The following is a 14,420-nucleotide window of genomic DNA, read 5'->3' as shown; positions in this document are numbered from 1 at the left end:
AGGCATGAGCACATATGAGGGGCACAGAAAGTCAGTCAAGGCACACATATGCATAAAAGAAAAAGAAGTAAGCCTTTGAAAATTGCTTGAGCAAACAGGTCTATTGTTTAACTAAATGATTATGTATAATATACATGAAAATACTTCTTACTCTAGGAAGTAATTTGGCTTGACTGTTGGGTGGCGTAGTTGAGTCGAAGGCAGTAGAGTGTTGCCTCAGAGAGTGGGTGCTGCTGCTCTTGTTTGCTAGAGGTCTCACCCTTGTCTTGCTTCTCTTCATTTTCAGTCTCCGCCTTCTCATCGATGACCAGGTCCTGAGAAGGAACCAAAGGCTTCCTAGCTTCTCTAACGCCCAGCAGTCGCTCCGCCTTGGAGGCGGTCATTTCGAGGGTTGTATCAGCAATGTTTTAGTCCAAAGGTGGGGGATCTTTTTGTCTGTGGTTATTGATAAGAGCCCACCCACCAACAGAGTATCATACCTACCCAGTTACTGGATCAGATTTGTCAGTGTTATGAATGGCTTTCATTCCAAGTATTTCTAAAATGCGTTAAAAATCAACAAGCCAAAGCTCCTAGCAGCTTAGGGCTTGGAAAAAGATCTAATGAAAATTAACTGTCTGATCATGGCCCATGAAAAAATATTCACACTGTTTGGTTTCACTTTAATCCATAACATTTGTTTGGGTCAGCTCCCCAAGGCTTTTAAGGTGAAAGGATTTCAAGGGTTTGTGCAATCCTGGACAGACTTTCAGTAGAGTGGTATTCAGAATTCCACTCATATAAGCTTTAAATGTTATCTCGAATTCAGAGCATGTTAGATAAGGACCCCTATCCTGTAGCGGTGGGACGTCCTGGCTCTGGCCGGGAACCTTAGGCTGGAACTTGCAGCCTCCCTAAATGACACCATTATCCCTCTGACCACCCCATCTGGCATGAGGGTCCTGGGCCAAGATGATCACAGTTCTCACTCCTAACCATTGCTGATACATGCTCTTGAGCATGTGGGCCCATGGCTAGAGCAGGGAATAAGAGGAATGGAGAAGCCAGGGAGGTGGTTAACTGTAGCTTTATCAGCAATCCCAGTCACATGGACCTTTCCATAATCCCATCCTGGTGCTACCCTGATGTTGACCATCATTTCTGTGCCATACCATATCTACCACTTGCTTCTCAGCACATTTGATTTCCATGTTCTTGTATGATGCCCATTTTAAGAAAAAAACAAACAAACAAACAAACTAGTATTCCAGCCCTGTTACACTTGAAGTCCACAGAAGTTTCCAGAGCCGATCTATCATGCAGATGCAACTTGAAAAAGTGAAAGTTTGTGTAGGACTCGTGACAGTGAGTGAGAGTGTTCCTGTAGGACTCATGACAGTGAGAGTGTTCCTGTAGGACTCATGACACTGAGTGATAGTGTTCCTGTAGGACTCATGACAGCGAGAGTGTTCCTGTAGGACTCATGACAGTGAGAGTGTTCCTGTAGGACTCATGACAGTGAGAGTGTTCCTGTAGGACTCATGACAGTGAGAGTGTTCTTGTAGGACTCATGACAGTGAGTGATAGTGTTCCTGTAGGACTCATGACACTGAGTGATAGTGTTCCTGTAGGACTCATGACAGTGAGAGTGTTCCTGTAGGACTCATGACAGTGAGTGATAGTGTTCCTGTAGGACTCATGACAGTGAGAGTGTTCCTGTAGGACTCATGACAGTGAGAGTGTTCCTGTAGGACTCATGACAGTGAGAATGTTCCTGTAGGACTCATGACAGTGAGTGAGAGTGTTCCTGTAGGACTCATGACAGTGAGAGTGTTCCTGTAGGACTTATGACACTGAGTGATAGTGTTCCTGTAGGACTCATGACAGTGAGAGTGTTCCTGTAGGACTTATGACACTGAGTGAGAGTGTTCCTGTAGGACTCATGACAGTGAGTGAGAGTGTTCCTGTAGGACTTGACACTGAGTGAGTGTTCCTGTAGGACTCATGACAGTGAGTGAGAGTGTTCCTGTAGGACTCGTGACAGTGAGAGTGTTCTTGTAGGAATCATGACAGTGAGAGAGTTCCTGGTCTCCCACCAGGCAAGAGTTTGGTCATAGCTTTCATTTTACCCTCAATCCAGGTTTTCACAGAGTCCAGAAGTCCTGGATTTGGCCAGTAAATCTACCAAGAAGGATGCATCCCTAGGAGGCTGCAGTTTAAACAAGCCACCTTTTCTTATGTTGTTTAAAAGTCCCAAGGGATTTAACAAGGGCCGGATTTTCAATGTTAATCAGGTAAGTGTCAAAGCCTTACCTTTACTTCTCCTGACCCCACCTAGAGGGAGTGATGGGAAGGGAATTAGGCCATCACTCAGTCTTTCGTGCCTCCATGAAGTGGCACCACAGGGTCATCACCAGTTTATGGGAACCAAAATGATAGAGCCAGTGCCTGGGAGGTGGCTGAGTCCATAGGGTTATACAGTCATTCTCAAGCATGAGGACCGAACTCAGATTCCCAGCATCCATGTGAAAAGCAGGGCATAGTAGCACCATCTGCAGTCCCAGCACTGAGGAGGTAAAGATCCTTGGGCTCCACTGGCCTCCACTGGCCAGCTGAACTGGTGAGCTCCAGGCTCAGTGAGAAAGCTGTCTCAAAAACCATTGTGGAAGCAATAGAGGAAGGCATGTGATGTTGACCCTTGATGTCCACATGCTCACAGATGCTCACACATGCTCACACATGCTAAAATACATACACACTAAAATATCACAAAGTGATTTTCTCTTCAACATTTATTTTGTATCTTGATAAAAATTTGGCAATTTTTGCAGTTTCCAAAGAAATGGAACTCTAACTGGACACAAGTGAGTTCATCCTGGGAGTGCAATACCAATAAGCCCCTAGTTAGGAGACAATGGGGGAAGGAAGGTGTGTTACTTGTGTCTGATAATAACATTGAGGCTCCAAAAACTAAGAAATAATGGGTCTTTGACTGGGGAAGCAGATGTCCATCACAGTAGTACCATCCTGAGCATGTGCAGTTGAACACCATGCTGCTCCTTCCTATATCCTTTGTCCAAAAATAGTAGACCGGAAATACCCTCTGTAGAGAGGACTTGCTTTATAATGAGGTCATCCTGAGAAATGCTGACTCTGGGTCACGTAGAAGAGAGGTAATATAACTCGCTGTATTAAACCAGCTCCTTGCAGTTTGCTTTACAGGGATGACCTAGTTTCATTTCTGCGGCTGTGTTAAAATACCCTGGTAAAAAGCCTCTTACGGGAGAAGGGAATATATTTCAGCCTACGATTCCAGGTTATAGTCTCGCCGTTGTTTGGAAGTTGAGGTGGGAACTTGAACAGCTAGTCATGATGCCTCTGTAGTTAAGAACAGAGAGAAATCAATGTATGCTTACTTGATTGCTTGCTTGTGATCAGCTAGATTTCTCCACTCATATATGTCAGGACTCTTTGCCTAGGGAATGTTGCCACCCACAGTAGTTTGGATCTTCCTATGTAAATTAACTTAAGAAAAATTCCCACAGTCATGTCTACAGATGGACACATTTTAGACATTAATCTCTCATTAAGACTTTTTCCATGTGATTTGGGGTTCTGTCAAATTGACATTTGAAAAATAAGCATCACAAAAGCCTTATCTGAAACAAATAGAAGCTCCAAAAGGACTCTTACAAGTATTTAAAGCTACAACATCTTACTCCCCAACCCCTACCCAAGTCAAGATGATTGGCCCTAAAACTACCTGCCTATCCGCTAACAGACCCCAGCTTAGGTTCTGTAGACAACAGCTTTTAGATACTTGTATGTATTGGTAGCAGGTCTGGTGATTTTTTTTCTAGACTGCATGGGCTATGCCCTTCGTATAGCTCCATAAATGCCACCTTTGTCCCCAGGGAAACCTCTATTTCAAGGTATCCACATTCACTCAAGCCCAGGATGGCTTACCTGGACTGCATATTTTAAACCCACAAGGAGTTTTGAAGTCACAGTGCTCAGTTAGCTCAGAGGTATCTGAAGAGTTTGCAGGAACCTTCAGGAGATTCTCATGTGCCCCCAAGACCAAAAAGAAGTGATGTTGCTAGCATGGAGGAGTGTGACCACTGTCATGAGTTAAACGCAAGCTTAGGAATTAAGGAATCACTTGCTCTGAGCTTGGTCAACAGGGTGACCTTCCTGTATCTGACCGAGGTCACAGTAAGATAAATGAGCAGCCTTGACCCCCAGGCATTGTACTAAGCCCTCGTGTGGATTTTCTTACATCACTGCTCACATTTACAGAAAAGGAGTCTCAGGCTGGGACTGGTGAGCCATATTCTACAAGCAGAAGGTAGATGGTGGAGGTGCATTCTCTTAGAGCAAGCTGCTGGGCTGCAGGAAGAGTTCTGCATTGAGTGCTTGCCTCAGTGTGGGACCCTGACTCCGTCTCCAGTAGCACTCAGCTTTGAGCATGCCCACTCCAGTGCAGTTGACATTGACCGTGTGCTGCTCACCCAGCTGTACTGCCAGCTGCACAGTGATTATTAACGGATAGTACTGAATAAGAGATAGTCTGCACTGTTTAGAAGGAGTACACTCCATGAGTGCTCAGGTTGTTATCTTACTGTGAAGCAAAGGCTGCCGCTAGAATTGTCCTTCAGAAATGAAGTCATGCATTCTGTTTGTTTTAAGCTAAGTCAGTCTGACAGCAGAGGACCTGGTGAGGAGGAAATGGACTCTACTAGTGTTCAGAAGATAGAAAACATTTAATTCAGACAATGATTTGATTTGGGGGAGAAGGGAGGGGCAGGGGACTCCTAGGGTGTCCTGTCTAGATTGCAGACTACATGGCAATGCTGCAGAGAGTTTTATGGAGACAGGAGGGCAGGTATTTGGAGAAAGAAGAAATAGAGGAGTTCGTGGCATTTTGAAGGTAGGTCTTCCAGGTAGAGACAATTGGTGGAACTGTTGGTATTTCCTAGGGGACCTAGGCAGGTAGGGTATCATGAGGGGCATTGTTCTGAGGGACATTAGTGAATGTATTACCTAACTCTTCCCTCTTCTGTGCAAGCTCCAGATGAGATATTTTATTTCTTCCTTGAATAGTCTGTCAGTGGACAGAATATAACAAAGCCTATGAGGTCTGCTGGACCCCTGGGTCAGACTGTCTGGGTTTGTGCTGGCTTTATGCACCGTCTAGGTATGATCATTGTCCCATGCGATGGACCTTTTTACTCCGTGTAAATGAAAACGAATACTGGTAAACTCTTCTGATGCCACCGTGAGGGTTAGGTGAGGTAGCACACACAACACACCTAGACGGGGCCAGATACAAAGCAAGCACGTGCACATGTGTTCCTTCTTACTGTATACAGAGTACAAAGAACCCAAATGGAAGGCCACGTTGTGCTGCAGGGCTAACAGAGCAGAGCTGTGTCAGGATGAGTGGTTGCTGGTTCTGCAGGAGCCCAGGGCTGGGAGACACAATGGACTTTGCATGAGTATCCTCTGCTCTTCCCAGGGCTTCTGCCACTTTAGCACTACTCTGCCAGCCGAAGAAAGTGGAAACTGGGCAGGCCCAGATGTTAAATTTCAGATTAGTGGGTGCGGTAGGGGGTGGTGTTGTTTCTTTAAAAGAAGCTTTTCTAAGAATCCCTGGTCAGCAAGTTATATGCCCAGAATTCTCATTAAGCATAGTGTCACCCCCAATAAATGTGTTCTCCAAGTCTCTGCTGGCTTGAAAACCTGATAAGCCCTGGGAACTATGGTAGACTAAAGAGGAGTGTGAATCTCACGCTGACGCCAGGTCAGGCTGTGACATAGCACGACTTGAGCATTTTCAGTAGTCAATATCACGCTGTTGAAAGAGCGCTTTAAGCTGCTCAGGGGGTTAAAGCGTATTAAGCTAGCAGCAGCCTGCATGATAGCATGTCACAGGAAAATTATAGACATAAGGAATCAACCTCTCTGATGGGCATGACCAAACATCTCTATTAAACAACGTGCAAGCTTGGGTTGCTTCTATTTAGTAGTCTGGTCCCTATTCCCCCAGAATCTAGTGCCCCCAGGTGTGTGTGTGTGTGTGTGTGTGTGTGTGTGTGTGTGTGTGTGTGTGTGTGTGTGTGTGCATGCACACATATGCACACACTCGCATCTGTACTGCTAGACAAGTTCCTACTTCTGGAATACTTCCCTAATCTTTCCTTTGGAGACTATGTCTTACTAAATTGCTTAGGCTGGCTCTGAACTTGCTGTCCTCCTGTCCCCTTGAGAAACAGGACTTTCAGGCCTGGCTTTGGTATATCAAGTGTACTTTCTGGGGACCATATCTGTCTGGGATGGGGTTGGAGAAAAACTCCTGATAATGAAGGAAGTTTTAGGGACGCTATTTATGATTGGTTCCAGAAAGTACCTGTGATATTTTGTCACCTGACAACTCAGAATTACCTGAGGAAAGCCTCATTGGAGGTCTGCTATCAGGTTCACCTGTGGGCACACCTGTGGCAATTGTCTTGCTTGCCTTAACTGGTGAGGGAAGAACCAACCTAAACTCGAGGGGCACCATCCCCCGGCTCGGGATCCTGGACTGCATCAGAGTGGGGTGTGCTAGGTGAGCAGTGAGCTTGCTCGTAGGCTTCTCCTGGCTGTGGGTAGGACATGATCAGCTGCTTCAAGTGCCTGCCTTGAAGGCCCCTTTCTCTCCTCAGTTGCTTTTGTCAGGGTATTTTATCACAGCAAAAGATAGGAAGCTTAGATCCCACCCAGAGGATAGCCCAGCAGTAGGTGGGACATGAAGCTTGACGCCCCATCCTCGTCCCCCTACCCTGCTTCTCTCTGCTCTGTCTCGCTTGGTTGGTTCTGAGAAACACTTGCTTGATGAATGGTGTCCATCAGGGGAAGGATGTTTTCTGCCTGGGTTTCTGTCTGTTAGGACAGCGTCTTTCTTTTATCAACTGCTCTTCCCAAACAGCACCCCCTCAAGAGTAATGACTCTAGATCGAGGGTTACAAGTTCATTCCTGAGCCAGTCCTGAGTCTTTACTTTGGCTAAGAAGATCCTCATCGAGCTCTGAGCCCTGGGGCCCAGACCTGGACTCTGCTGCAAGACAGAGGGGCAATCCGGAGACTCTCTGCTTCTTCCTCCAACTTCTCTGGGCCCATCTAGTGCTCAAAAGTTGAAAGCGTTGTCCAACACAGGACAATTTTCTATGACATCATCGATGCTGATAGCAGTGGAGACAGGTCCAGTGACCCTGTCCCTTTGCTCAGCTTAGTCTTTCACTTGCTCTGGAAGGGGAGGTGGCAGGTTTTGGCCTCCATGTCCTACTCTGGCTATAGATGCTCCATGCTGGCTGTCTGCTGAGAACATTATGGTTCTTCTGATGGTCGGTGATGGGATGGAGTACTGGGTCCCTATAGGCTGCAAATGCAGCCGTTTCCCTAAAGAGGCTGCACTTGTATAAGGCTTGAGTTACATGTATCCCCTGAAAAAGGAGGTAAGAGAAAATGGATATGAGGACTCTCCAAAGCCATGTCTTCTAACCTCATTCATAACTTCCTGAAGGAAAAGGCCCCCCAACTCACAGCCACATGGACACTGGGTTGGGTGGCTCTGCAGGAGAGTAAAGAAGCTGAGAATAAGTTCTCACCTTCTCTGTGTCTCCACACAGTAAGGCGCACTGGAAGGACTCTTGGGGGTGGAGGGACTGTCTCTTCCCACTGGGGCTATTTGCTAAGCCTTCCATTTCCTGCTGATTTCATATCTTAGACTCCAGTGAGAACTGACACTGGGCCAGGCAAGCACCATGTCCTTTGGACGGGCTCCTCACTGCCTGTCCTCTCTCTCTCACAGCTGATGCAAGATGCACCTCAGGCCACAAGGAGCGCAGAGGCTTGGCAAGATGGGAGGTCCTGCCTACCACCTCTGAACACCAAGGCCTCTCACAGAGCCCTGCAGTTTGGAGACAGCCCCACCAGCCACTTGCTATTCAAGCTTCCCCAGGAGCTGCTGAAACCTAGGTATTTCTCCTTTTCTTTTTAAAAATGTATCTTCTGGTTCCATCCAACACCGTCTGAGAACCGGCTTTCCAGTCTCTCCCAAGGAGGTCTAATCCCATGACATCATGCTCATGAAGGAGGTGTTGTCAGATTTTTGGAGACAGTCATCTGCATAAGGCAGGGGTGTGGGGGCTGTCATGTGCCCTCCCCTCCCACTACAGATGAGACAGACATGCGGCTGCTTGGCTGCTCGCTAGGCTGCCGCTGGTACTCAGGACCTAAACAATTAGCTTAGCTGGGAATTGAAGGTGTTCTAAAAATAAGGCTGTTATCCCACCCCCAAAGCTATTCATTATTTATGTGATAAATCACCTTTCTTCTCTTTAGTTCTGTACTGAATAGGAAATCATTCTCTTAGGTAGCCCTGGTGCCAGATTCCTAGAGAATGCCGTTAGATTTTTTTTTTATGCTAACGAGTTGCATCCCTGTCAGTGGGGAGGGGCTGAGCAGAAATGCTAATGATGTCAGAAGAAAGAAGGAAAGCAAGGTTTGTCCTTTTCAGGTGTCTTGAAGGAGACTTGAAGGGAAGGCTGCCAACCACTCCTTCAGACTTTCATTTTGTAAACAGAGGCAGAGGGCTCTCAGGGCAGAAAGACCAGCTTGAACTCTGTCTCTCAGCCTTGCCCAGCTATACATTGGCTGTCATATACCAGTTCAGCTTCTCTGTGATATGGGTGCCAGGATGGTTTGGTTAGGCGAGAAGTTTAATGTGGGAGAGCTTGCGAAAGGTGGTGGGGGGAGGAGCAGGCATAGGCTGAGAGAGCCTGAGACTGGGTTGGGCCATTTGTACAGAGTGGAGCCGGTCTCAGGATGCAGCATAGCCCTGAGGAAGCCATCTTATCCTGCAGGGGCCCTGAAGCAGAGACTACCTTAGAAGAGTCAGATTTGGGCATAAAAGTCTGTTTTAGTATGCCTGCCACTCTCAACCGACCCAAGGGGACCCAACCTGGGGACCCCTCTGTGTCCCTGCAGCAGGCCTTCTTGAAACGAGCACATCTTGGTCACCTTTGTACTCAGTGTATCTTTTCTAAATTTATACTTCCTTTCTGGGTCTGCCTGGCATTTTAGAGACTGGTTGTATCTTGCTAGCCTTCACTTTCTCGTTGGTTAAAAGAGGGTAATATTGATTTCCTGACAGTGAAGACAGTTAATAGTTTAAATGAGGTTGGCCCTTGGAGTCCACTCAATGAAGCACAGGATGACTCAGGTTTGATGGTCAGAAGAACCTGAAGAAAAATTTTGAGCAAGAGGTTTTTATGTCTCCAGTGACACCCCTTACCCCCATGGAGCGTCTAAGAGCCTCTCATTTGCTGAAGTTGGGCTTATAGAAGACCAGAGCAGGAGGGGATGGCCTTCCATCGGTTCTTCTGATGACATCATCACTTCTGGGAAGGGAGGCCCATTGTCTAGTCCTGCTCCCTTGGCCATGCTGGCCTTAATGACAGCAACTGCTCGTCTGAAAGAAAGGGCATCTGTAGATGCTGCCCTGACTGCCCTGTCCCCAGCCTTCCCCAGGTTCTTCTCTCCCAGCTCCCCGTGCCCCAGCATTTTCTCCCTTCCTACATTCAGCATGGTGACTTATCTGCCTGAGTCAACCCTGATGCTTTCTCATCCAGGGAACATTTCAAAGGTAAAGTGTGGGGTGGGGTGGGGTGGGAGGGCAGAAAGGTAATCGCTTCAGCATCAGTGACTTTTCTCATCTTTGTGACAAAAGCAACCTAAGAAAGGAGAGTCCATTTGACTCCAGCTTTGAGGGTCCGGTCCACTGTGCAGAGAAGGCAACAAGAAGATGAGGTTGCATCACACCCAGAGCCAGGAAGCCGAGATGGGTGGCTGGTGTGTCGCTTGCTCTCTTCTTTTCATTTAGTCAGGGATCCCAGCCCAGGGGTGGTGCTTCCTACATTCGGGATGGAACTTCCCTCCTCAACTAAACCCCTCTGGAAGATGCTGTCGCTGTCGTGCTACAGGGTGTGTGTGATTCTAAAGCTTCACGTTTCCAGTCAAGATTAACCGGGTAGCCACATTCATGTTTGCGACTGTAGCCTATCCCAGTCCCGACCGTTTGAACAACCGTGCGTTTGGGGAGTTGTCAGCTCCTACATGTGCTACTAGCCTCACTCTGATTTGTGTTCTTGCTATGATTACACAGCCCCCCAAAGCTGGGGCCGTCACATTTGTCCACCAATGAGTGTATCATATCAATGAACTCCTGAGCCTCTCCTCTCTCATCCAGCAACGAGGAGTCACAGCTGTGAATCTACTGCTCCTCTTTGAAATGTTAGTTAGTCTTTTCTGCAAAAAGATTACCTTAAGAAACAGTGTGGAAAGCAAATGTCAAGTCCAATCCCAGAGCCCACGTATGCAAAGTGCTGTGTGCCCTGGAGTGACCCCAATGTTCCTTTAAGTTGGCACTGGCGACAGACAGGTCAGGAGAAACATGGAGCCGTGGGCCATCTGGATGACCCCATTTAGCAGATGTGGGTTCTCTTTCATGCATCTTAGCCTGGCAGTGTTGGAGTTAACAGTGTAACGTTCCTGTTCGCGTCCAGATTTCTAGATTATTCGTTTCCTCATTAATTCAATTTAGTCACTGTTTGTTGGGCGTGTGCTGTGAATAGGCTCTGCTCATGTAGTTACTAGCAAGATAAACCTGGTCCTGTCCTCCAGTGGGTACTTGGACATGAACCCAGGGAATGGGTATCAACATCTCTACTGCCTTTTCAAGCTGTGCCTCACTGGACTTGTTGGTGGCCCTGCACCATAGAAACAAATTCAAGAGGCAAACTTCCATGGCTGTATTCCCAGGGCCGGGCACTGCGCCCTCTGCACACTGAACACTCAGTAACTGTTGTTGAATGATTACACAGTTTGGATGGATGGTTTGGTGGATGGATGCATGGGACTCTTCATATACAGCAAAGCTTGCTTAGCTCAATCTGAAAATGATATGAAACCATCATACAAATTAATGCTAGCTCTCAATTTTTGGCTACATGATATTTTGTAATTCCTTTTCCAGGATAGCTGAGGTCTGGGAGTCAGAGCAATGGGGAGAGCAGGAGAAGGTGGATCTGTGCTCCTGTGCCTTTGTGTTAACTGTGTCCCATAGAGAGAAAATGCTCATCTGACGCCCAAGTCACATTCTCATTATCCAAGCTGCTCCCTGGTCCTCCTCCAGCTTCCCTCCCTGTGAAGCTCTGCAGACAGAAAGCATGTTTGAGAGTCAGGGGTGCTGAGACAGAAGTAGAAGGGCTGTCCAGACACTAAGCAAAGGAAGGCTGGATTGCTGCTGGGAGAGGTAGAGTCTGTGTCTCACATGAGGAGCTTTACAGACGGTTTGTGCAATGTTATGAATGAACTCAACCCTAGTGAACCGGACACTCAGAAGTGGGGGACATGGTAATTTGGGTGAATTTGCATAATTTTAATGTTCATTTTTAAAGTCCGAGCATGTTCCTTCTTGCCATATGCTAGGACCTATACCACTAGCTAAACTTGCCATAGACAATCTGAGCGATTCTTAACATAGTAAAGACACTGTACACGACACTAATAACATCTAATATGCTCTGGCTTCCGGAAGTCCCATGTCTCTGGGAAGTAGGCTCACCCTCACTCTTGTTCTGAGATACAGGAAACTGAAAGTATATATTTCCCTTCATTGGCCATTTCTTTCCTTTTTATTTTGTTTGGGTTGGGTTTTTATTTTAAAGACATGACTGCTGTATCCTCTAGGTAGTCCTTGTTGGCATCAGACTCATAATCTCCCTGCCCCTAGGCTTCTGAGAACTGCGGTTACAGGCCAGCATGCCCAGGTCTCGTTTCTTGTCTCCTTCTTTCTCCACAGGTCACAGTTTTCTTTGGATATACAGACAACTTCCCCCAAAGGGCTGGTGTTTTACACAGGCACCAAGGACTCCTTCCTGGCTCTTTATGTCGCAGAAGGCCGTGTTGTCTTTGCTTTGGGGGCAGGAGGGAAGAAACTGAGACTCAGGAGCAAGGAGAGATACCATGACGGGAAGTGGCACACGGTGAGAGCTGGGTCTGTGTAACAATAGTGTGAGCATGTAAATAAATCACAATCCAGAATGATCCAGGCACTGACAAAGACTTAGTGTCTCAAGCCCGCCCTCTTGTAACAGATTACAGTCAAAATGCTAAATCTATTATGTAGAATGTCTGTCTGTATGTACACTAAACATGAATGAAGTTTGTGTTTAGGCTTGAGTCCTATCTGGAGATATCTCATTGTGTATATATGAACATTCCAAAATCAGAGAATAGACTTTAATACCTATGATCCCAAGCATTTCAGAGGCAAGATCCCCAGTCTGTACTGTTTCAGTGATCAAAATTAAAAGTCCAGAATATTACTAGGAGCCCCACAATATGCATAGGAAGAGCCTCTGTGGTTAGAGGTGTTGAATGCCCAGCATCTTGGGACAAAGACTGTCACACACACATGCACACACACACACACGCACATGCACACGGGCACACACCATGTATGGATGGCAGTCTGAATGTCAAGGATGACTTAAAGCATTGCTTCTGTGATCCTCTCTCCAAGTCCCTAGGCTGCATGGTTCCCCAGCCCATTTCTCATCCCTACACACAGGACCACTACTCTCTGCAGAACCAATTTTTAGACCTGCAAGCTCTTCTTCCTCTTCTTCTTCCTCCTTTTCTTCCTCCCTTCCTCCTCTCTCCTTGGTATTCTTTCTCATAGCACAAGCAGAAAGCCGCCTCTCACTGCACCCCAGCATCCCAGCTCTTGCCCGAAGCCACCTCAGTTAGAAGTACATACCATAAAGTTGAAGGAAGCCATGTTTTTCTAATGATGGAACTGTTAATTAGAAAACATAGGTGACCTGGTAAGTTTCATTCATTAATGGTCAACAAATATTGAATGGGCTGCTGTCTTGGAGCACATAAGCAAACAACCATGCTGAGTCTAATGTTGGATACTAGTCTTTCGGGAAAGCGTTAGATCGAAGTTAGACTACATGGAAGTCAGAGTAGAGTACCACTGGAGAGACAGTTGTGAGGAAAAGGGTCCTGGGGGAGGGGGAGCAACCACCATGTGAAGTCATGGGACTGGAGCTGGAGTTAGCTCACTGAGCAGATCACAAAGTTATGAGGGAGAAGATTGGGGCAGGGGTGGTTAAGCTCCACAGGCCAAACTAAGGATTTGGGATATTGCTAGCTGAATGTATGTAAGTATGCATGAATGCATGCAAATATAAATATACATATTTAAGATGGCTAAAAATGTAATCTGTCTTGAAGATAGCAAGCACTCTACTGTTGAAGTATGGGGTCTCAGTTGCTTATGCTGACCTTGACTCTGTTGCACTCCTACCACAGCCTCCAGATTGCTATAAAAGATCACCAAGCTATGCCTTTAGGCTTGGCCTCTTTTTAAATCTGTGAGGTAGGATCTCACTGTGTAGCCCAGGCTCCCCTGGAGCTCACTATGTAACCCAGACAGACCTAGAACTTTTGATCCTCCTGCATCAGCTCCAGTAGCTTGGATTAACAGGCATGTGCCACTCTGCCCAGCTGGGACTTTGGATTCTATTCAAGTGTCTGAGAAGCTTTTGAGGTGTCTTACACTGGTAAAGCCCAGCACAGAAATAGTAGTAACCTTTACAAAGTCTCTTTGGCTGAAGAAATTAGACTGGGGCCAGACAGACACTGTTGCCCTTACCTAGAAGGCCATGGTGAGAGGGGGCAGTGGGGTTGGGGAGCATCCTGAAGGAAGAGCAAGAGGGACAGAGCAGGAGGGGTAGCCTGTGAAGGAAAAGGAGGAAGCCAGTGTGGCTTCCTTCGATCTGGCCCACTAGTTGGGCTAGTGGCAAGGCAGACAGAGGGGAGGGAGATGGAGGAAGGAAAGGTGTTAGTGAGTGAGTGACTGAGCTGTTTGGGGACAATTTAGACCTCTCTGGTGTCATATGCCTGGGAGTCTTTAGCTAAAGTCCATCACCATGATAGCAGACACAGAATCAAACTCGTAACAGGGAGAATGCTTGCTACTCGTGCTGCAGGAGACACGTCCGGTTTCTGCTGCTCCAGGAGCCATGCCTAGGCTTACCGTCCCCTCAGCTCTGCACAGACTGTTCAGACCTTTAGTCAGAATCTGTGCCCTTGGTTGTCCAGCCCTTGTTTACATTTCTAGATCCGTTGTATCTGTTGAGCGTTCCATTTCAAGCTGGTTACATAACCACTTTCATGTCAGCTGTTCAATGACTCAGTCTCACAGAAAACGCTCACGCTGACAAAGAGAAGACCTTCCTCTTGTAAGGCACTAAAAGGTGGATCTTTTCAAGTTTCCTGTGACTACTGGTAAAATCTGGCACCAGTTGACAGAGGTACAATATTGATTCT

At 46.9% G+C, this 14,420-nt stretch overlaps 1 protein-coding gene across 2 annotated transcripts in view; it reads left to right on the top strand.

Annotated features, from left to right (window-relative positions):
* The window catches only part of Lama3 (laminin subunit alpha 3), a 228,620-nt gene that overhangs the window by 203,825 nt on the left and 10,375 nt on the right, over positions 1-14,420 (top strand). For both annotated transcript variants that reach the window (XM_032885613.1, XM_032885614.1), the window contains 4 exons: positions 287-418; positions 2,120-2,273; positions 7,828-7,994; positions 11,881-12,064. In XM_032885613.1, coding sequence (XP_032741504.1) covers positions 287-418; positions 2,120-2,273; positions 7,828-7,994; positions 11,881-12,064 — 637 coding nt within the window. The remainder of the gene's footprint in view (positions 1-286; positions 419-2,119; positions 2,274-7,827; positions 7,995-11,880; positions 12,065-14,420) is intronic.

This window comes from Rattus rattus, chromosome 15, assembly GCF_011064425.1.
Source record: "Rattus rattus isolate New Zealand chromosome 15, Rrattus_CSIRO_v1, whole genome shotgun sequence".
NCBI lineage: Eukaryota > Metazoa > Chordata > Mammalia > Rodentia > Muridae > Rattus > Rattus rattus.
The sequence above is the reverse complement of the archived record's forward strand: the minus strand, read 5'-3'. Positions and strand labels throughout refer to the sequence as shown.